The following is a 24,292-nucleotide window of genomic DNA, read 5'->3' as shown; positions in this document are numbered from 1 at the left end:
AGAATACTCATGTTTTAGAGGACAGCTGAATGTGTTGTCTGCATGACTGATTGGGAGTGAGTGAGGGTATTTTAATCATGAGGGCCTGTGTGTGTGTGTAGGTGCAGTGTCAGTGAGAGACAGCTCTCTTGAGTCAGCAACATGAGCACATAAATATGGAACATAAGGACATATACATTCTCACTATGTCACGAAAGAGACCACAGAGATCCACAAGTGCATTTTACAGGACAAAGTACACCATGAAATGTTACCAATAACAATGTGTCTTTGTGTGTGTTTGTGAATCAGGACTCCTCGTCGCTGTGCTCTCAGAAAGGAGGTGTGATGAAACAGGGCTGGCTTCAGAAAGCCAATATCAACAGCAGTCTTTCTGTGTCAATGAAGGTATGGAACACCAACACCATGTTAATCACTTAATAAACAGTAACATTACAAGTATGTGCGCCAATCCAAAACTCACTGCCAAAATCACTAGATTGGATATCGCTAGAGAGAAAATGTGTAATTCAGTCCGATACATTAGCCTAAACTATCACGGATATGCATGGTTTAAAGACTCCATGCCGGAATTCTAGGCTTCCTTGCTCAGAATTAGAGTAACAGACATGATACCCATAAGAAATAGATACATACACACACATCCATGGCCATCCATTTTAAGTATTACACATAACTCATAATACAATCATTAAAATGATTGCATTTTCAATGGGTGTAACAATCTTCTGGGCTGTGAGCTGTGAGTCCAAATAATTGCAGGCATGAAGTTAATGGCTTTTTCCAAAGCCTATTCAATTTCTAAATATCTAAATGCTGCTAATATTTATAGCCCTTATTAGGACATATTTGAGTAGCCTAGGATATCTTCACAATGAAAGCCTCTGCCATGTGTGACTGTCTCTTATTAAAGCTTTGTAATATTTAGGCAAATAAAGTTACAAACAAGACAGCAAAATCACACAAAAATTGGTGGTGGTATCGGATTAGTATCAGTAGATAACTCAAGGCTATTATGAACTTATACAGCTTATGTGTGTGACAACTCTGTCTTGGAAGCAGGATGCAAGTACGAGACATGTCTAATCAGAGCAGACATGACTCCAGATAATGAAAACCAAACAGAACAAACAAACCCAAAAAACACTAAAGCTGAATAAACAAGGAGCTACACTCAACTACACTTAGACAACAAATCCACAATGAACAGTAACTACTGCACAAGAAATGGCAGAGAACCATGGCAAACAGAGGAATATAGAAACAGGCCATACCTGGGGCTAATGACTACAGATTACAAACAGGTGGGGACACTAGGCGGGGCTGAGAATCACAACAAACAGAAAGCACATGGACCAGAAGCACATGGATGAAGTACATAAACACACACTGACAAAGATAAAGGCATAGCTGGTTTGTGAATTGTTACAAAAGAAGATTCTTTAGTGTAATTTGTAAAGAATGCGATAAAGTGTCTGTAATTTTCCCAAATTAGCACAGATAGTCTGTGTGTAAACATCAGTGTTATGCAATGGACACAGCTTTCAGTAACAATACCAACTGTCTTCATGCAAGTTTGTTGTTGAATCACAAGATTACAGTTTCACAAAATACGGAAAAGAATTCCCTATAGAAATGGTATTAAGAATCACGGCATTCAAGTAAATATGACATTAATTCATAAGGCATACTTTATGGCAGTTACTAAAAGTGAGCAAGTACTTTCCTAAATAAAACTAATCCACCCTTAATAGGGCTTATGTGTTTCTCAGTATCTGGCACTTCAGTTTTAATCTTGTGACAGTAAATACGCCAGGTGTGCTGGGGGTCCATGTTACTGCTTCAGTGTATATTTAATCTTAATTCCTAAAGCCCTTCATTAAAATGTCAAAACTCTTTTCCTGAGCAATGATTTGTAATTCTAGGTGTTCAAGCGGAGATATTTCTACCTGTCTCAGCTGCCTGATGGTTCCTACATTCTCAACTCCTACAAGGATGAGAAGAACTGTAAAGAGACCAAAGGTTCCATTTACTTGGACTCCTGTATCGATGTGGTTCAGGTGGGTCATATCAGTGCATTAATCTTTTTAAAAAAATTAATTAATTTGTGCAGGTGTTAGTGTGGTTAAGGTTTTAGTGCATGATTAGGAAATTAGTGATAGGAAACAGTGTTTGCAGTAGATCTGTGGTTAGGAATGCATCTTTACTGATGAAGAAATATTAAGTATGTGACTTTGGTTGGGGTGCAAAATGCTCAGATGCGGTTTTACAAGCCATGTATTTACAAGCAAAATAACCACAATGGACATGCACTTACTATTATGAAACAACCTCAGAAAGCTCTAAATTGTCTGTGTCTGTGTTGGTAGTGTCCCAAGATGCGTCGCAATGGCTTTGAGCTGAAGATGCAAGAGCGCTATAGCCACTATCTAGCCGCAGACAGTGAGGCAGAGATGGAGGATTGGGTGAACACACTTAAACTTGCTCTTCAAAGTGCCTCAGAGGACAGGAGGAACGGAACAGACTCTTCAGACTGTGCTTTAGGTGTGCTGTTTTACTCTCTACCTGTCCAGCTTTCTCCACCTGTCTTCCTTTCTCATACCTACACATTTACAAACTTACTTACACACGTAAATGTATGTGCACACACATGTAGAAGTTCATTTTCTACAAATACTATGCATGCCAAATTTACAAACACACACCTCTCATGCCACAGCATGACATGTCAAATACACTTCAGACTCATAGACACCTCACAATTGCTGCTGTATTGAGCTTTGTTTTTGTCATCCTACAGTAATACATGTCCTACTATGCCTGGATTTGCAGGCTCTATTAGTTTATTCAAAATAGGTTGGTTATTAATTCAAGTAATGCTTTTAAGATGTGCTTTGTAGTCATCAAACGGTCACAAGAGAAGTGCCTTGACGTTCATTAGCTCATTATGTAGTACATCATTAAGAGACCAAGCCTGCCTCTTCAGAATGTCAGTAAGGAAATAATACTGCAGTTAACTGGATGCGGTTTCCTGCAGCTGCCTGCACAAACAGTATACACACAAATACAGTTGTGAGAAAATGTAAGTGAATCTTTGGCATTATGTGGATTTCTGTGTGGATTTTCTACTAATAAAGTGTGGTCCTATTGTTATCTGTATCACAATTATACAGTATACAATCAAGCTGCACTAATAACACTAGGGCTGCAACTAATGATTATTTTAATAATCGATTAATCTGTCGATTATTTTTTCAATTAATCGATGAATCGGATTAAAAATACATTTCCATATCTTTATTTAAAAATATAACATGAAATAACAGAGCAAATATGTGCATACAGTAATTCAATAATAATATATGAAATTATGAAATTAAATGAAATCTAATTTATTCAGAAATTAAAATTAAATCACTTAAATAATAACGAAAAATACGTACATTGCTGATGGAAACACTGCACTGTATTGGAGTGAGGAGTGAGACAGGATGAATTGCCTTTAGTTTGTATGTAGTGTCTTCACTCATACTTAAAACTTAAATCTTTAATTACCACCATTGTGTACAAGTTACATGTTTTTATAAAGCACATTTAAACACTGCTTAAGCAAATTCAACTTGCTCAAGTTCAACTCACTCCTATTTATTTAATTTTTCCAGCGTAGACGAAGCGCCGCAGGTGACGTAAGTGGATATGACAAGGCGAGTAACACAGATATTGTGCAACACAACGAATCAATAATGAAATTTGTTGCCAACACTTTTAATAATCAATTATTATCGGTTTTATCAATTCGTTGTTGCAGCCCTAAATAGCACACATGCAATTTTACTGCTCATGCTTTTTATTGATCACATTGAGTAAATATCTGCAGTGCAGGCTAGAAACGTAAGTGAACCTCTGACGTAGTGACTTCAGTTATTTGGGTTTCACAGGGGCTTTGCTTACTTAATGAAGGCATGCAACATCTGGTTACTAACAAAACTGTTCTTCTCAAGAAAGAATGTTAATTTGCAGCGAGAATTTGTTCAAAATTCCTCCTCAAAATGTATTGCTGCTACAGAAAACATTTGGTGGAGGTGATTGATGCCAAAGGGGAACTTACAGGTTCTTAAATTCAAGAGTTTACCTGGAGGTACTTTTTTTCTAGCTTGCACTGTGGATGTTTACTCAATGTGCTCAATAAAAGACATAAACAGTACAACTGTTATTGTATTATTAGTTTAGTTAGATTGTGTTTGCCTTTAATTGTGAATGACCACATTTTCACTAGTAATCAGTGCAGAAATCCAGAACCCTCTGGATTTCTGCACTGATTACTAGTGAAAATGTGGGATTCAAACTGTGCATATATAGATATATATAGATCCCAAGAACGATAAACAAGATTCAAGAATGCTTAGAAGATACCAACACACATTATCAGCCCAGTGTAGTTTTGGTTTTTGTTATCGTGGTAACGCTTAAGTAGTCTTCAGTTCCCTGTCCAATTGTGGTATGTAACTTTCACTGAGGAAGTTGTTTGAAAGGATTGGATTCAGAGTTGGCTGCATGTGTAAGAAATGGCCTCTACCAGAGCCACTGCAAGTTGTGTAGTGTTGTGCATGTGCGGGTGTGCGTGTGCTTGTGTTTTTTTCCATTATGAGTCTGGATGGTGCCTTTTATTGGAGCAGAGCTCATCCTGCTCTTCTGGCTCTTAGAGCGGATATTTTCCTTGCGCTGGCAGATTGTTGCAGGGCTGAGGAGAGATTCTGCTGTTCTGTGGGAGTTTGTTGGCCGAAGCTCAGCACAAGGAAATGGAAAAACTTTTTACTTTGCACTTTTAATGACCTGAACGGTCATTAAAGGCAGACAGGCGATTAATCGAAAAGTCATTCAAAATGAGGTGCAACCAATCAGATTTGGCATCGTTTAAATAATTAGATTCAACCAGGAAGCCTGTACTTGGTAGTAACCTGTGAGACACGTGTAAACATGAAAAAAAAAAGGATTCATTTTCAGCAGATTAACATTTAACGTCCACAGATGTCCCGCCAGTCACAGATGTGCTCGCTTATTTTCTCTGTGCTTATTTTCCTCCGTTTGCTGAATGTTTATGCTCCCTGCATTCTGTCAGCAGTGGCTACACTCCAAGTTTCGTTGGGCAAAGATCCGTGACAGTGAAGTCAGCAGCAGCCCAATAACACTTTCCACATGTGACTGAATTATGTTAACAATAGTCACTCATTCCTGGAAAGATGCTGTGTTTCCCACATTAGTTTAACATGGCATGTTTTAACCTTAAAATTGTGAGCTGTGAAAACCTGACATGTTTCTAACCTAGCATATAACAGTAAAAGATATGAAGTGACTTTTGAATTCTCTGTGGGAATTTTTGCATGGGAGTGTGTTACAATCATGTGTTCTTGGCTGTTGAATGCAGTTTATCTTATAGTGTTAATAAATAATTGTTTAACAATTTGAATACAAAAATGGTAGCAAGGATGCAATGTGTCGCTGATATGAAGCAATACTTTTATGTAGGTTTTTGCCTGTGGTTATTTCAACAATCTTGCTGAAATATTATTATTCTGATCGAGTGAACGTTTCACATATCAGTAAACAGCTGTTGTTGCAATGCAATTGTAGCAACATAGAATATACCCTGTGGCCATGTACCTACATAGGCTGTATTGTAGTTTTTTCTGTTGTTTTGCATTGTTTGCATACATTGTGTTTATCACATTGTGTTATCGTTCTGTTATCACAGTTTCATACAATTAGCATGTTTTCCTTTCAGATGCAGACACTGTTAGCCAAGGGAAATCAGAGAGCATTGTAGAGAAATTTGGACGGAGTCTTCATCCAGAGCTTATGAAGGTGTGTTAAATTCTATAAAATACAACTTGTTTATCATTTATTATTGTCATCTACTGTAATTCACAAGCTTTTATAACCGCAAACCTTAGTTAGTTTATTTCATTATAGGACAGCAGATTATATTATTTTGTCATTTATTTATTAATATGATGCTGATCTTTCTAATGTTATGCTAAAATCTAAAACAGTAAGGAAAAAAAAACTTAATTCTTTTATTTAATTTGTTCACTCTGTGTGGCCTGGCCATTACTATCTTACTAGCTTCTCTCAATCAGTTGTGGAGTTATATAGTTTTGAATAAAGTTAAATATGTATTGGAAATAAATGTGTTGCTGTCAAGGAAGATAACAAGCAGAATGACAAGCAGAAAAAGAGTTTTGAACTATTGTAGTTCATTAAAAATAGAAGATTTTATAATATAGGCTATTAAGGTTAATTATTGCTCTTGCTAAATGAGTAAATATTACTGTATTAATGTACATTAACATGCTGTAGCTGCATTGTTTGAGAGGTATTTCCACCCTCACACATACACATTGACATACTTAAACTACTTGAAACCCCTCAGCCTCAGCCAAAAAAGGTACTTTATTACCTTTAACTTTAGACTACTTAAAGTTAATAAAGTTGCTAGGTTAGTTTAACTACATTTGTTTGCTAGGTTAGACGCAAAATCAGCTTGATTTCACTTCTTCTTTTTACTTGTGTTGCTTGGGAATGCTTGAAAACTAGAGCATGTTTGTTTAAGTGCTAAAACACGACTACAATGACAGACCGCTTCTGCCATAGTTGATTGAAGTGAAAGTAATTTAACACTAGTAAAGCTTAACCCTTAAATAGGCACAGCTCTCAGTGAGAAAGGTCAGGCATTCAGTTTAATGCAGTAACTACGACTTATTTAGTAACTACTACTAACTAAAGAGTGGACTCACACATATTCCTTTTGAGTTTAAGGGATTAACAGACCTTTTGTTTTCTGGAAAGCATGGTTTGGAGAGCCATTATTTTATCTTTTTTTCCCCCACCCATCTCCAGTATGACAGAGAAACAGACCAGCTCAATAAAATCAACAGGAATGATTGTCGGCAGAAGATCCTTTCCCTAGATCCCGAGACTCAGGTTGGTGACTATTATGCCCTTTCCAAACCTTCATTAGTGTGTCTGCTGCTGCCTCACGATCTTCCTGTGTCTGTCGCCAGATGTCCTAGTCTAGTCAACATGGTGTTTTTCTTTCCTTAGAGACTGGACTTCTCAGGCATAGAGCCAGATGTGAAACCATTTGAGGAACGCTTCGGACGGCGCATCATGGTCAGCTGCCATGACCTGACCTTCAGCCTGCAGGGCAGTGTTAGTGAGAAAAACGATGGAGTTGTGACCAATGTAGGTGACCTTTAAGCTTATTACTGATTTGTAAGTCACAGACACATGACAAACATGCACTTGTGTTGTGCCCATCTGTTGCTTATTCTGTAGAACTACTACTGTTATGTTTTTTTGAGTTAAAATTGAAGAACCATTGCAACCATCGAAACATGAGACAATGTTAGGTTAGCAGTTAAGAGTTTCCCATAAAACAGCTGCCAGAATGCTCATCTAGACACTGCCAAATTAAATTGCTTACAGTCTTTTCTTGGTAGACATGAACTTACTCCAGACCATTGATCAATAAGAGACAAGTCATTCCTACTTGAAATATGTAAAGATGTCTTCGCCAGGCACAGCTGTACAGAGAAAGAGAGAGAATTGTAAGCCACTGAAATGAACACACTCCTGCTTAGTAGAAGATTCCACATAGCTTTTGGAAGAATGCTGACAGACATTTATGTGGTTGGAAAAACTGTGGCACTACTTCTGTTAATAACCTTCAGACTTAAAAAGCATTTGAGGTAGATGTTGTATTTTGTGTTGGGCAGGCCCAAATGGAAACAACAAGCCTTTTTCATTGCATAAATACATAAAATCACACAACTGTGTTTGAAATTAATTTACACAACATTTCAGAATGCTGTTCATTCACCAGTGTATGTTGATTCTTGTTTTCTTACTTGTCTTCCTTCTGACCCCAGGTGGAACCTTTTTTCATCACTCTGGCTTTATTTGATGTGGCCAAAGGTTGCAAGATCTCAGGAGACTTCCATGTGGATCTAAATCCACCATGTGTAAGAGAGATGCTATCAGAGGGCTCCCCTCAGACCCCCACTGAGACGGAGGGAGGAGAGACAGGGGATGCAGGCAAAGTCAACGGCTTACCTATTATTCAGAGGGTCTCAGAGTCTCTTCTACGCTTTCCAACCCAGGTAGGAGGTGAATTCATGGAGATTTGCTGCATTTTGTGTTGTCTCTAGTATGTAAACTAGAGTTTGTGCAAGAGAAGCAGTGCATCCAATAATAAAGACAGCATTTTGCTTCTGCTTCAAAACGTATCAAAACCAGTCCTCAGTTTTAATTTCAGTTCAGGGGGCTACAAAATACCTATGAAGTGTTTGTGAAGTCACTGATTTTTGCTGTCAGTTTGCTGAAAATGTGTCCATGTGTCCAAGCATGTGAGCTATACAGTTTAATAATTTATTTATCTGTTAGTAAGCAGGTACAAACAGAAAATACAACAGTGCAGAGAGATTTGTTAAGAGTTTGTTGCATGACTGGGAAGTTCCATCCACGTTGGATTTATTTTGCATTAATCTACACCAGTCAATAGTGCTATGTATATGTGTGTGTGTGTGTGTGCAGTATGTAGACCAAGGCTCTTCAGCTACACTCCACAGCTGGTGTCCATCACATGTTGGTAGTTTTCCTGTTCAAACAGGTAACTAACCGATGAGGTAACCCAGGTGTGTTTGAGCAGGGAAATCACCAAACTGTTCTGCACACTGGCCCTCCAGGACCAGGGTTTAAGAGCTTTGGTGTAGACCATAGTATGTATCTAAGCGTGGCTTTAGATCATTTGAGGCCAGGTTAAAAGCAGCCTGAAAAATTACAGGCATTATTTAACAGGATCATTACTGCACAGTAGATAGTAATTGGCGCCCTGATAGACTTCTGCTTTCTCTGCCAAAATCTGAACTCTGACGTGGCTTATTGGAACTGATGTGACCCAGAGCTTAATACAACAAAACCGAAGAGCAGCTTCCCCATCTGATAGAGGAAGACTCTGCATTCTGGTTACTAAGAGAGAGCAAGACAGCAAGAGTGGAAGAGACAGAGATAAATGAAACAGCAAATTTTATATAACTACAAGATCACTATAAATACGAGCTGTTTAGTAGTACATTGTGTAAATGAATTTATTTTAACTTCATCTAGCTAAAAAAAAATTAAACAATATTTGCTTTATAGGACTACTATGCCTAAAGTGCTCTGACATAAACCCTGCATGGCACTCTCTGATTATAATTTGCTTATGAATTATAACCTGCCTCTGACTTGCTCAAGCTGACAGAGCACATGGTAACTCTTAACAGACAGCCGATCAATTACAAATAATATCAGATCTATTAGCTTCACTAAGTTAATAACAAACATAATATGAGCTAACAGACTTCTGGAATCAGCTACAGATACACATTATCAGGGTCTGGTACCCTGGTATCAGGGTGCCATCACTGATGTTTTCTGCCATTCCTGTTTGCACTTCTATTATTAAAAAGTTGTGTTTGTTAGAGCAATGAATTTTTTGATTAACACCTTCTTTTTTCTGAGTTATATTGTAGATGGAACTGATTGTCAGTTGATTGCCTGATAACTTGAAAGTGAAAGGGTCAGCAGAGATCCCCCTTTATTTTAACTAATTTCCATTAAAACAGTCAAAAAAGTAAAGGATTTGTTAGTTACAGACAATACAGAAAACCTGTTTACCAGAATTAATGAAATGATCAATATCCACTCTTTACTGTTGTCCACCCCACTATCACCTATTACGTCATTCCAGTCTTAAACCCAATCAGTTACAGCTCTGTCCTACCAATAAAAGGGAATACCAAAAGTATCATTGACCTTATGCTACCCTTCAAAGAGACAATAACATTCACACAAGCAACTACACAAACATACAATAGCTGCCTTTCTTCAATAGCTGCCTTTCTAAAATGGCTGCCGAACATATTTCTAAGGAGATTAGATTCAAGAGGACTTCTATTTAACAACAGCTTAAAAGATACAGACAAAAAATCATCTAATGTGAGTCATGTTTTTATGTATTTCCAGCATTAGTTATTTGTTTTAGTTATTTATTTTCAGCACCAGCAAAAATTAAGACAGAAAATGACACCTAAAATGTAAAATAATTAGCTCTAACCCTTATCTCGTTTCTGCAGTACCCTGTGGCTTGCCAGCTTTTGTCATTTAATCTGTGTGATGCCTCATAAATGGCTGCATTTACTTGATATGAAATTAATGTGATCTAACATGTTTTTAGGATTTTTAACAGAAACACAAAACACAAAACAAGAAAATGCTTTGAACATCAATAATATAGAGCAATAAAAACATGGTACCACTCAGAAAGAACCAGTTTTATACACTCACCCTTCTATACATGCACCTACTCTAACTCCTATGGCGGTATATTTAAAGCATTAACAACATTCAGCCAGTTGATTTCCATTCCACTGGCCTCCAGGGGCCTGCAGAAACATTGTGTTATTCCTCGTTGGTCTGAATTGTTCCAGATCTGATAAATTAGCCAAAACACTACCTGCCAAACTTACAAAAAGTTTGGTTGAGGATTTTGTCATGGTTTGGGCTCTTTAGTTCAAGTTAAGAGAAATATTAATGTTGCATTACAAATGACTCCGTTGTGATGAATTTTAATGCCTACTGCGAGTCTGGAGCCTGCAGTCTGTTAAATAAATAACTAATTACTTTTTTTTTAATCATTAGTTTCAACCTTAACTCATTGGAAATGTTAGTAGGTTTAATTTGACACAAACATAAAAACATTCAGATTAAGTATAGGATCGTTTTCATCAGGCTCTATAGTTTATTTAGTTCAAGGCCTGGTAAGGGGAGGCTTGCTGATGGCCTCTTGAGCGAAGTCCCTCTTTCTCTTCCTTTGCTTCTCCAGCTGATGCCTGGGCTGATCTGCTGATAAGATGGGTTAATGAGAATGGCTCCTTTTAATATTCTGTGCTGATAAACTCTTGGTTCTACTGGAGATGTTTTGAGATTTTACCATCTAGATTGATGGGGGTGTCTGTTTGAAGCATGTGTGATGTTGTCAGATACAGGGTGCTGTATGGGGATGCCTAGAATATCTGTGAATGTTTTCAAGATGTTCCAAAATTGTACTTGTTAGATAAAATAAACTCGCTGGAGCCTTCTAATAACTGTGATTTGCCAGGAACCTCTGGAGTACCCAACACAGCGGGTGAATATTGGCGTAGTGTTGAGTGTATCTTTGCCTTATAAATGACCAGATAGAATATAGAGATTTTTTATGATTTTTATTATACAAGATATTGAATCTGATAATGTTGTTGACTAAATTAACCAAATGTTGATTTGGGACGCACCTGTGTGTTGGTGTGTAGTGAATTACTCCTCTGCATGTACTACTGACTCTGCATGTGATACATGAGAAGTACTGAGAAACAATGCTCCTTTTACTCTATGAATTTATCAATTGCTAAATTAATAAATTCATAGAGTAACCTTCCCTACCTTGAATGAAATGATGTTGGTACAGGCATAAACTATGTATGCAACTTTAACAGAAAGCACCACATAACAACATAATTTTTCCATATTAATATTTACATTTAATATGCTTTAGATATATGGGTCATCATTTATTTAAGGACAGTGCTTATAAGACTACATGACTGTTGTATAAGCCTTTCATGACCACTGACACAATCAGTGACAGTCATCATATCCATGATATAGTCATCTTCATCATAAATAATAAAGTAGATACATGTGTAAACTGTCAGCTGTCATATGAGCTGAACTATTCTTTTAAAGAAGACCTATTTTACTTTATAACCCAGTTTGTTTATTTAAAAAATGTACTGATATATTTTAAACCCTGTTTTTATTGTTTGTTTTAATTGTATTATTTTAACATTAAACAGCAAACAACAAAACAGACAGATCAAAAGTTCTAGTCCCAATTTATTAAAGTTTCCATTGTTTTTTGAAAGGCAACAGTGAAGAGAATAAAAATTATTAACACTAGAATTCAGTGTTTATATGATGTATTTTACTGTGACATTTACTCCTCTGTAAAAAAAAAAAGCTTATTATGGAGGACTTGACTTTCTGTGTTAATGAGAAGTCACTTTCTGTGTTAATGTGTTAAGTCCTGCTAATTTCTTTCAGCCTAGTAATGGGGATTCGCCTGTTATGTTAGCATTATTTTTACAGTGGTAAATTTTGTCAGCTGATGAAAGTGTTGATAAAATGAACTGCTGTTATGTCAGTTGTCATATAGAGCTATTTGAATGAACACATGTAGCTTTAACAACGCTGCTTTTAAGTGTTAGCAGTATATGCTAAGAAAGAGGAACATGCCTGAGGTAATCCAAGGAGTGTGGAGTGGTACCATTGGCATGGTGTTGGGCAAACATAGAGTATCAGATTGGGCGGGGTCCATGTAAGGGAGTTCTACAATCCATTTAGTCTAGTTCAGTGCAACCTCTGTCCAGTCAAGTCTGAAATGCATATATTTTGCCAATATGTTGTTTGAAATGGATAGAAAAGTGGATCTCTATGGCATATCAAATGTGTAAGTATATAAGTACCTCTTTTTGTTTTCCAGGGTGTCTTCTCGGTGACCAACCCACACACAGACATATTCTTGGTGGCCCGAGTGGAGAAGGTACTGCAGAATGGCATCACTCACTGTGCTGAGCCCTACATTAAAACATCAGACATGAGTAAGGTGTGTATGCTCCACAATAATAAATAACCATATTTCATGAGCACATTTACACACACACACACACACACACACACACACACACACACACACACACTTACACATCCAGAGAGGTGTCTAATGAAAGAACTGGAAGGAGTTTGACAATGCTGAGGCATGAGAGACAGGACTACAGTGGAACTTGAAGTCATGTGTTTTTCAGTCCACTCTGAAGTCCCTGAGTGAATTTAAAACTGAATCTTGTATTGAAGATATTCAAAGTATCATTATTTTTGTGAATTTGTGCCCTGGCTTTTCATAGATTTAATGCAGATGTAGGTGACACCAAACTACCCTGTCTTTTGTGTAAAGTTCTTTACAGTAGTATTTTGTGTGTGTGCGTGTCACCTACAGACAGTCCAGAAGGTACTGAAGACAGCCAAGCAGACATGCCAGCGGCTTGGCCAATACAGGATGCCCTTTGCCTGGGCTGCAAAGTAAGCAAGTCATCTGAAGATGCTATGAAGATGAACAAATTTAGCTGGCTAATAGTGAAAAAGTCGGAAGGTTTTCATATATGTAATAGGAATATTTTCATTGTATATATTGTATTTATATTAATATTTATATTAAATATATCCAAGCATATTCATCAAGAATACCTTGAATAAGAGTTGGTTTAGATATTTGGATTTAAATGGTTTGCATGTGGCATGGGGTGTTACATCCACATAAATTCTTCATTCTACGTTCACTGGTTTTGGCAGTTGTTTGTTTTTTATCATTTAAATTCGAAGTGCCATTTTTTCCAATGACCAGTGGCTTGGATGATCAGGACTACAGACTACATTCTGTCTACATACTACTTCTTGTTAAAGCTTTAAAACAACTACAGTTGAAATGTATACACGTGTGTGTGTGTGTGTGTGTGTTCACTACCAGAGGGGTAAATGCGGAGGACACATTTCGCTGTACAGTGTACAAATATGTGCACCTTTACCTTTACCTTATATATTTACATTGCAAATTAATATTGTTTCAGGCAAGTATTTAAAGATGCCCAAGGTAGCTTGGACATGGATGGAAAGTTTTCCCCTGTGTATCGCCAGGACAGCAATAAGGTCTCTACAGAAGATCTCATCAAGCTTCTGCTCGATATCAGAAAGTGAGTGTGTATATATGTTATACATGTGTGTATGTTCTGTTTTGGTCAATCACTGTGAACAGTCTTTAAGTGTTTTAGTTGTTTTTATTGTAAATTACAAGCAATGTGTGGGAATTTCATTTTCCGGCATACCTATATTGGTATAGTAACAACATAGGTGTAGACACACTTCCTAGTATCACATTAACTGCTGAATTTGGTATAATGTGAAATATGTTGTGTGTTATGACTGACCGAAAAACACAAACGTATATTATATTTGATCTTTGAGCATTTACACTAACGTTATATACATCCTGGCAGCCTATCTGTGATTTATCTACATTTATGATCTGATTTTTTTTCTATTCTAAATATCAAAACATTTTTTCTGATTCTGATTTTTAAAATGTGAGATGTTAATAATAGATGCATAAGTTAGCTGAGTCTGGCAAAAAACACTAGCTGCTTGTTTAAGAGTACTGTTTCAGATCCATAACTTTATTTATCCTTGTTTTTCCACAGACCAGAAAAAAGCAAGATGCAGATAATTCCAGGGCAACTGAACGTTACCATTGAGTGTGTGCCTCCGGACTTGTCAAGTAGGTCTTTCTGATCCACCAGTGTGGATTACACATTTAACCTCAAGTTCTTGCTCTTGAGATGACTCAGGCTGCATGCAGCTTCCTGTTCCCTGAAAACACTGCAGCGAGCTTCTTATTACATCATACTTCAATAGCATGAGAGCATGTTAGCATATATGCTCTGAAGATTGGCAAACCAGTGGGCTCTGAAATTTAGTTGGCTTTGTTTACAACTAAATATTCATTTTTAAATGAAGTCCAATCAAGCTCTGGCTCCTCAGCTTTCCTGAAATTAATGAGTGTGCCATATTAGAGAAGTGAGACTATACAAACACAATCACTATGATTACTTTTTATCAGTCCTGTCATGTTTTTAAAAGTATAAGAGGGACATCAAGCTCCTTTTTGTAGTTTACTGTCTTTTTCCTGGGTGTTTGCTGTGCATACCGTTCAGAAAGCACACTGGTCAGCTAAGCTTTTCGGCAGAAATTACAGTAACTGTGATTGGAAATTGAAAAGTTTCAAATTTATCTGTTTAGTAACAATAATGTATGTATATAAACATTATCATTTATCATGATCATTTGGATTAAATGTGGAGGTGCAGCTTAGGAAAACTGTCTTGATTGACATTAGCTCAAAAGTGGCAATAACACAGGTCAGTTTGTCCTAATCATCTCAAGTCATCTGTTATAATCAAGCAGTGAAAAGCATGAAATACATGAAATTCAAATCACATTCTGTTTCTGATAATGAAGATCTGTTTGCTCTACAAGTGATGCTCTCTTGTAATGTAAATGAGAATTTTTTAAAGAAATTAAATTATTATATGTTTCCATCCATTTTCTGTACTGTAGCTTGTATATGTATATCGTCACTGTCGAAAACCTTGAATCATGATTTTTGAACATTTCATGATGAATGAACCAATAAAAAGCAAAAATAAAACCTTTCACATTACCTTTTATTGAAAGTTAAGACGTTGTTTCCATCTCCTGTACAGCTGCCAATTTGGGAATACATAGTTTTCAGACAGTACATTCATCTCTGCACAGAATCAAAAAAATATCCAGTGGAATAATGATTTTCCTGTTACAGATTCAGTCAACTCATCCTACATCCCAGTGAAGCCATTTGATGAGCAATGTGAGAAAGTCTCTGTGGAGCTGGAAGAGTTTGTCCCAGATGAGGCCAAGTACAATCACCCTTTCACCATCTATAAGAATCACCTCTACGTCTACCCCCAGCAGCTCAAATATGAAAACCAAAAGACATTTGCCAAGGTAATGTGTATAGAGCTGTAGACGTAATATTTGGATTTTACAGACTGGATTAAATTAAACAAAGCTATTTAGTCCAGGAGTCCATCTGCCTTGCACTCACACTGTAGTGTTTCTTCATAATATACAGAAGCATGCACATAAAATAATGTGATCAGTATAATTTGTTTGGAATTTAGGAGTATACCTGTGGCTAATCTATGTCTCTCTGTCTTGTAGGCAAGGAACATTGCTGTTTGTGTTCAGTTCAGAGATTCAGATGAGGAGGGAGCAGGCCCAGTGAAGGTAAACATTAATCGCTTATACAGCATGATGTTTTGCTCTTGATTAATACTATACATAACATTCACTGGAGCTGAATTTACCTACATTATTAAATTAAACCCAGTGACACTGAATTAAAGCCTATGGTGATGGATTAGCTGGATAAAATGTATACTGAAAGACATCATTTAGCACTGGGGATTTTGGTGTGTAGGATTTGAATTGGGTGTGCATTAGTGCAAAAAGAGACATTTTATACAGCTGTTTATTTGCTCATCCTATCTATTCCAGTGCATCTATGGCAAGCCAGGGAGCCCACTCTTCACCACTAGTGCTTTTGCAGCTGTGTTGCATCATAACCAAAGCCCTGAGTTTTATGATGAGGTAAGGTTTCTTATTGCGTGGTGTATTAGCATTACATTGGACCCCTAAATAATATAGATAAAGGTGTGTGTGTGGTTTAATTGCCTGCTAAATAAGTAAAATCAGTTTATCACATTTTTTTCCCTTCCTCTTTCATTAAAATACAGTTATACCAGTTTGAGTTTCTCTTGGTATTGCAAAACACTGGACAAGAGTGATCTATGAATCAAACTGAAACTCACCCTGATGAAATGGAGAAGTCATTTTATATCCAAATATGTTTTAAGCACATTTTCAGCACAAAGAAAAAAACACAAACAAAGGTCATTTTGTCCATTCCGGTTACATGACTAGTCACAAGACCACTGAAAAAACCCTTGAGCCATGAACACTCTCATTTTCATTTTTCCTTTACGGAAGGTCTGATATTGAATTCCCTTTCATAATTCTAAGCAAGAGTAGCAGGCTGGACTATGTCTGATGATGTCAGCAAGTGAGGATGTCATCCCCATGCAGGAGGATTTTTTCGTGTAGGGGTTGGATGTTCTGTGGATGCCATCTTGTGGCGGGAGGAAGAATTAAACTCCATCAAGTTAATAGGATTCCCACAAAATAAGAAATAAATGGGTGAATAATCCTCAATATGCTACATTGTGTGAAGCCTTACTTCGATATAAAATAAGACTAACTGTTAGGGGTCTAACGATGTCACAAAGTGATGTTGTAAATCTTATTCAAAAATGTGTTTTGAAGTAAAAATAGTGGTCAAAAGACTACACCCAGTATCTGTCAAAATTGGAACCAATGTTTGTTAAGGGCTGTTCTTGTCTAAGATCAACCAAAAGATAAAGCCCAAAAGCTAGCGGTGTGTACAACAGCAAAGCAGTCTAGGTGGTGAACCTATTAATCTAAATAAATGCAAATAAGTAAATAATAATGATTGAAATTAAACGGGCAGATTCCTTTTCTCATAAATGTACTCGAGTATAAGAAAAGTATTAACATTTGAAATACTCAGGAACCTACATAGAAAAAATATTTTCCTGAGTTAATGTACTTTTGTACCCATCAAAACCTTCATTTACGTTTAAATGAACCTAGTTACTACCCTAAGAAGCCAGTCCATGATGCCACCTAGTGGTGGAAGGTAGAACAATATACTAATGTAAGAAAGGGAGAATAATCTCAGACAGATACCAAATTAAAATTGTCAATGATAAGTTGGGTACTGATTATTAGTTATATGTATTATAGTGATATGATCTCTGTTGATTTTTCTTAAATATCCGTCTGTAGATTAAGATTGAGTTGCCGGTCCACGTTCATGAGAAGCACCACATTCTCTTCACCTTCTACCACATCAGCTGTGAGCTCAGCAACAAAGCCAGCTCCAAGAAGAGAGAGGGAGTGGAGACGCTGGGTAAGAGTGTACATGTATACCTGTGCACATTAGCGTTTCACGGCATATTGTTTGTTGCTCATTATTGCAATATTGACTATTACAAAACTTTTATAATACATTGCAGTGTTTTTATTGCGTTTTATAAGCAACACCAAACCAATTCTAGACAAGTGTTTGCATTGGTGTTTTTGATTAATTCAATCATTCATGGAATCTAACAGATTATTCAGAATAATACTGGCCAAGCAGCCACAATATTAATTTTCCAGTGTATTTTAAAGGGCCTTAATTCTACATTTCTCTTGTATTTAGTTTTTACATTGGGATCCACTCACAACTCCACTTGTTTGTGCAGCTGAATGTTGTGAAAACGGCCTGTAGTCACCTTTACATGACCATTTTACAACCTTTCTTTATGTCTCAGAGTCAATCCTGCTGTCTCTGTTATTGTGCCTTTAAGAGATTTCTGAGTTATAGAATAGATGAGGTCCGTTCTGATTGGCTGTCCTGTATTGTGTTTCATTCAAAAAGCACTCACAATAGAAACACCCCTCAAAACTACAGCATGAATGGGCAGTTCTAAACAGTGAAAGGCTGAATGCCACTGCCCACTGCTTAAGGAGGCTTAAGGATGATTCATACCTAGTGTGGAAGCGGACATGGCGTAGCGCCGGACCATCCCCATTGCTCGATGTTCATACCCTTTGCGCTAACACCCCTGGCAGCCGCATTGGTTGAAGCCAGTGTTTAAAAGCAAAGCTGCTCTATCCCGCACAGTACAAGTCAAGTCAAGTCAACTCAATAGGCTTTATTGTCTTTTCAACTATATACAGAGTACACAGTGAAACGAAACAGCATTCCTCCAGGACCACGGTGCAACACACAACGCAGTGCAGACAGAACCCAAGTACAACACAGAACAAGTGCATACAGACATCAGAACTCAATGCAGACAGTACAACACAATGCAGACAATGCAGACTAGAATGTGTACAGACAGGGTACAATAAATAAATCAGATAGACTGTGACAGAAGGTAGGAAGTAGGGTTGTGCACATAAAATGTGCATACTATGTTGTGCATCTCAGTGCATCTCAGTGCAGCACAGGTTATTGTGGTACTTGAGGAACAAAGGAATCAGACCCTAGTGTTAAACCCTTAACGCAGAAAGACTTATTACACAAGGCCGCATTTACATATTACTTCTTCATTTCAATAAAGTGAGGGAAAGCCAGTTTAATATCTCCTTTAATATATTGCAAGGGATATCACAGTCACAATATGTAACAATATAAATGCAAAACTAATAATAAATTGTAGCCCTATTGTTTATGTATAGGTGTATATGTGTATGCAGTGTTGTTTGAATAATCCACAATACAGCTGATGCTTTTTATCAGTGGGATATGCCTGGATGCCATTGTTGAAGGATGGGAGGATGCAGTCTTCAGACCTACAGCTTCCTGTATCTGCTAATCTACCAGCTGGCTACCTCTATGACAAGAACCAAGACTCCAAAAAGGTAAGTTTTGCTCCTAGTTTCCTTCTATTTATATATATCTGTTATTATTACTAATTGCTAATTTTGTTGTTGAACACAATTCTTTGTGAATACCAGAGTTTTCCCTTTCCATTAAATACTCATTCGATTTTTAGTTGAATAATTCTTTAGTTGACTAAGTCTAATTATTTTTCCATGGGTCATAAGACAAGTATTTGGTGAGTTCCTGTGCTAGTCTACTCATGCAACTTAATAAAATAAATCCCTAACATTCAGTCTAGATGGGATTTGGTCTCATTTTTAAATGGAAGCTAAAAAATTGCACTACTGTTGTCTTTATGTGTTAAATATAAATGAATAATTTAAATATTTAGCCAAATCTACTGATTACAAGCTTATGAATGAAATTATGTGCAGCACTTTAAGAAGCACACAAACATTGCAAAAAATGACCCAGAATGTTACTAAATGCAGCTTGAAGTTAATTATTATTATTATTATTTTTTTTTTTATTCCTGCCACAAGTCATCACCGGACATCAAGTGGGTAGACAATGCAAAGCCGCTGTTCAAAGTAAAGACCTATGCAGCATCAACAATCTACACTCAGGTATATAATGATTTGATTTCTGGAAAAAAAGTGTGGTTTTGTCTTCACTTTGAAAGGTTGTAGAAACATGCAATAGCAGAAACAGTGGCACTTAGCTTTTGATTTTGACCCAATCTAGGATTTGCACCTTCACAAGTTCTTCCAGTACTGCCAGCTGATGAGGTCGACCTCAGAGGGGAATCCAGCAGAGCTGATTAAATACCTAAAGGTGTGATTTTCTCTAACTTAAACCACAGAGAATGTTTTTTTTTGGAAAGCTCTTGTATTAGAAAACAAAGGACCTGGAAACAAACCATAGTTTGTAAAGTAATGTAAAGGAAATAACTTATTTATATAGGTTATATTATAAATATTTTCTTTTCCTCTTTCCTGTTACAGTGCCTGCATGCTGTGGAGACTCAGGTCATCATTAAGTTCTTGCCCACTGTGCTGGTGCAGCTTTTCCAAGTTCTTACTACAGCAAGCAAAGAGCCTCAAGAGATTGGCGTCAACTGTACACGGTCAGTCTTTATTTTATGGCAGGAGAAAGTAACATTAAATATAAAGAAACTTGCCCTTACCAGGTCACTTATACGGTTATTTCTCATTTTATCTACCATCTGATGTATTTTGAAATGTAAAGTATCTGCCATTTTGGCAAAATTCAGAGACTGGGGGCTTTGAATGGTCCAGCAGACTAAGGCACTACCACTATGATCCGATGATATCTGGTTCAAGTCCTGGGTCATGCTGCTTGCTGTCTGCAGCTGGAGTCAGATAGAGCACCATTGCCCTTGCTCTCTCAGGGGTTGCTCTCTCAGGGGTGGGTTGATGACACTACCTTCCCACATCACAACCACTGTGATGCTGGACGACACAGGCATATTTTAGCCACTGTCTCAGAGCTGGGGAACCGATGCATTCCTCCAAGCCTGTTGGCTGCCTAGCACTGCTGCATATGGGCAGCAGTGGCTGAAAAAAGTGGTGGCTGATTTCACATCTGAGGATGTGTCTTCAACTTTCTAGTGTTGGGGGCATTGCTAGTGATAGGGGCAGTTTACACAAACAGAGATTGGGTAATTGGTCTTTCAGATTGGGCAGAAAATGGGGTCAAATTAAAAATAAAATGATCAAAGAGACAAATAAAATAGAGGTTAATGTTTGTGTATACTCAGAACTAAAGTAGTAACTGAGTATGTTTCTCCCCAGTGTAATCATTCACATTGTATCCCAGTGTCACGAGGAGGAACTGGAGCATTATCTGCGCTCTTTTCTTAAGGTACACTTTTATTGGTTCCTTGATCTCATGTTGGTTCACTTCTTATATATGAGTATTGTCATGTGTCATATGTAATACTTAATTATTTGGGATTAGCAATTTTCTCCTCATCCTCAACATATTTGGGGCAAAGATTTACATATGATTTCATTTATTTATTTATTTTACATAATACTCTAAGTGGAATAAGACTTTATGTTACACATCTCTATTTTCTCCTATAGTACGTATTTCTAACAAACAACCCAGCATCAGGGAACTCAGTGACCACACATGAAGTTTTAGCCACAACTGTGACTGCCATTCTCAAGCAGACTGCAGACTTCAACACCTGTAACAAGCTACTAAAGGTAATGAGTGTGTGCGTGTGTGTGCTGTTTGCATTCTCACTGAAACCTTAACCTATTAAAATTTGTGGCATTGTGTTCCTTATCATATAACATTGCTATACTTTCTCTGAACAGTAGGCAGTGCTGTGGTTATTTTACCAGGGAGGAGTATTAGTGCCAGGCAGGCACCACTTAGTTATTAGTGACTTCAGCACTGCTAAGTTTTTAGGATGTCAGGTTATCAGTACTTAGTCCTGATCTGTTTTCTAAAAATGTCCAAACTGTGCTTTTGGTCTGGTGTTCCAGTACTCCTGGTTCTTCTTTGAAGCAATGGCCAAGTCAATGGCACAGTTCCTCCAAGAAGGCAACAGAATGAAGGTTGGTGCTATCCACCTCACTTACAGCTTACACTCCCAACTGTGGCTTTTGTACTGTAAGAGAATCACTGTATGACAATAAAAGGTTATAATGCGGTACAAAAAAGTTTTAACTTTTTAAACTTAACCAGTTCCCCCATCATTTTATTTTCTTTCGTTATCACTATCGGCATAATTACCTTGCCACACTTATCAGTGAATCAGTACAAAATTCCATCAACACAGTGACATGCATTCACACTTTCCTCGTGTTTACTCTCCCATGGCTGTTGTGGTGTTGGTATATGCAAAAAACTGCAAAAAATGTCTGTCCCTGTTTGTTTGTTTTTTCATGTATTCTTACAAGCATAAATAAATGTGTACACAGGTACTTTTTTCACAGGTCATTTTCTTAAAAGAATATCAGGTATCACTTTCCTGTGCATTTACTTGGAAAGAATGGCATCACAATATACAATACAGCCCTACCATCATGCCTGTAAAAGTTATTATTTAAAAAACGTACCCATTCTTTAACACATGCATCAATGAGGCGTTTTACACATGTCAATAACTGCAGTAGCACATACTTATGCGCACCCCCCATTAACGTCTTACTATAGCTTACTTGCATTTCTTTGAAAGCTGTATGATATGTTCTCTCTCAGATGCCTCGAGCACAGAGGTTTCCAGATTCCTTCCACCAGGCGCTGCAGTGTCTCCTGCTCTCCATTATGCCCCACATCACCATACGCTATGTAGAAATCCCTGAGGAGGCCCGCTGTGTCAACATAAGTCTAGCCAACTTCATCAAGGTTTGTCTTTATAATTAGCCTAGATCTTGGGTACACACACACAGACAGCCACAGAATGGCCGTTATCACTGCTAACAGATACGAGATAAGCTACTGTGGTGTTAGAAGAAAGAGTTTAAAAATATAAATGTCGTATCTGTGGCACGCTCTGTTTTCTGTGAAGAACGAGTATGGCCACATGCATGGCCTTGTTTACTAAACTACATATCCCCCCACACATTTTTTTTTTTTTACAAAAATGCACTTTAAAAGCACAAATCTATGTCTTTCTATGTCTTTACCTTCCATTAAAATGTCATTCAACAAATTATTCAGTGCATTACAATAAAATAATTTGCTGAATAAATACTCATAAATTTGGTAATGTTCTTTTGTTGTGTCTGGGTTTTGGCTACACTCTCTATAAGACCTCTAAATTATTATATATCTAAATGTGCTTACATAATTGTAGCTACAGTGCCTAAACAAATTCCACTTTGCCTCACAGCGCTGCCTGACCTTCATGAACAGAGGATTTGCTTTCAGTCTTGTGAATGACTACATGTGTGGCTTCAGCCAGAAAGACCCCAAGGTAAGGTGTAAGACTAGATTTCTTAGATTAAAATAGGAGCAGTATTCTCCTAGGCAGTACTATACCACTACTAGATGCTGATCACTTGCCATTTTTTTTATATAATTCAGTTGTATTCTACAGCTCTGTACTACTGTGTAATCCCCCAGTACCCCCCCCCCCCCTTCAGACTGGAAGCAATACCCTAGGTGGCTTGCAAAAATCCTGGGGGTGGTTAGTAGTCCACCTTCAGCAAGTTCCACTAGTATCTGGTGTTTTTTAATGTTTGTTTTTGAGATTCAGACAATACATTCAGTGTGACCTGATTTGCATTTGTGGAGATTAAATTCATGCCATGCCAAAGATGCTCAGTGGTCCAATGCGCTACCACTATGGCCCAGGAGTCGCAAGTTAGCACAAGCCATGTTGGTTAGCCATCAGCAGCCAGGGTCAGAGAGAGCATAGTTGTTCATGCTCTCTCCGAGTGGGTAGATGACGCTCTCTCCCCTCATTGCTCCTAAAGTGGTGTTGGCCAGCACAGGCACAAGCATTAGCAGGTGTGGTCAAGCCGAGGACCCAAGGATCGGAGAAGACGTGATAAGTCCTTACCCTCCTAGTTTCGTGAGAATCTTTAGGGCTAGGGAAAGCTAATAACGGGTGAGTTAATTGGTAGTACTACATTTGGAGATAAAGGGGCTTTAGCTTAACTAGCTAAACAGGAGACTTCATACCACATAAATTCTTTTCATTTTGTGGGCAAACTGCTTTACACTAATTGTTACACTTCCCTGTTTGACAATGAAAGCTGCTTTTCCTTAGCAAAAATGTTCAGTGTTTGTTCCTTGGACAGTCAGACCTTGTATCTGACATCATTCAGTTTGCTGGTGGTAGATTTTGTTTAGTGTAATCACTATTGTACTATTGTACTTCACTACAGAATTATAAAATTATTGCTCTTCACCTCAATTCTTGTGCCTTAATGTTTAAGTACTTTAAGTTCTTGATGTAACGGATGGGTAGCTAAGAAACTGACTTGTTGATGCTGCACAGAGGGTCTTTCTGACACATCTTTCTCTGACCGGATGTTTGACCTGTGAAGTTTGGAACCATTCAGTCAT

The 24,292-nt window shown here is 37.5% G+C and overlaps 1 protein-coding gene and 1 long non-coding RNA gene across 5 annotated transcripts in view; one reads left to right on the top strand and one right to left on the bottom strand.

The window, feature by feature from the left end:
* dock11 (dedicator of cytokinesis 11) overlaps positions 1-24,292 on the top strand; it is a 62,795-nt gene that overhangs the window by 7,818 nt on the left and 30,685 nt on the right. For all 3 annotated transcript variants that reach the window (XM_072687849.1, XM_072687850.1, XM_072687851.1), the window contains exons 6-29: positions 292-387; positions 1,926-2,060; positions 2,370-2,544; positions 5,783-5,862; positions 6,898-6,981; positions 7,102-7,242; positions 7,929-8,159; positions 12,620-12,742; positions 13,133-13,215; positions 13,761-13,883; positions 14,388-14,464; positions 15,545-15,729; positions 15,946-16,011; positions 16,282-16,374; positions 17,650-17,773; positions 19,157-19,278; positions 19,783-19,866; positions 19,985-20,074; positions 20,245-20,366; positions 21,055-21,124; positions 21,349-21,474; positions 21,760-21,831; positions 22,478-22,624; positions 23,112-23,195. In XM_072687849.1, coding sequence (XP_072543950.1) covers positions 292-387; positions 1,926-2,060; positions 2,370-2,544; positions 5,783-5,862; positions 6,898-6,981; positions 7,102-7,242; positions 7,929-8,159; positions 12,620-12,742; positions 13,133-13,215; positions 13,761-13,883; positions 14,388-14,464; positions 15,545-15,729; positions 15,946-16,011; positions 16,282-16,374; positions 17,650-17,773; positions 19,157-19,278; positions 19,783-19,866; positions 19,985-20,074; positions 20,245-20,366; positions 21,055-21,124; positions 21,349-21,474; positions 21,760-21,831; positions 22,478-22,624; positions 23,112-23,195 — 2,733 coding nt within the window. The remainder of the gene's footprint in view (positions 1-291; positions 388-1,925; positions 2,061-2,369; positions 2,545-5,782; positions 5,863-6,897; positions 6,982-7,101; positions 7,243-7,928; positions 8,160-12,619; positions 12,743-13,132; positions 13,216-13,760; positions 13,884-14,387; positions 14,465-15,544; positions 15,730-15,945; positions 16,012-16,281; positions 16,375-17,649; positions 17,774-19,156; positions 19,279-19,782; positions 19,867-19,984; positions 20,075-20,244; positions 20,367-21,054; positions 21,125-21,348; positions 21,475-21,759; positions 21,832-22,477; positions 22,625-23,111; positions 23,196-24,292) is intronic.
* LOC140562318 (uncharacterized) lies at positions 9,224-16,828 on the bottom strand. 2 transcript variants are annotated; one of them, XR_011980134.1, is made up of 4 exons: positions 16,596-16,828; positions 15,408-15,493; positions 12,603-12,714; positions 9,224-10,944 (listed from the first exon to the last, which is right to left on the bottom strand). It is a non-coding gene; the product is annotated as an uncharacterized lncRNA (long non-coding RNA). The 2 variants fall into 2 exon arrangements; XR_011980133.1 differs by having other exon boundaries at positions 9,224-10,941.

Source organism: Salminus brasiliensis, chromosome 9, assembly GCF_030463535.1.
Source record: "Salminus brasiliensis chromosome 9, fSalBra1.hap2, whole genome shotgun sequence".
Taxonomy (NCBI): Eukaryota; Metazoa; Chordata; class Actinopteri; order Characiformes; family Bryconidae; genus Salminus; species Salminus brasiliensis.
This window is presented reverse-complemented; position numbering and strand designations above follow the sequence as displayed.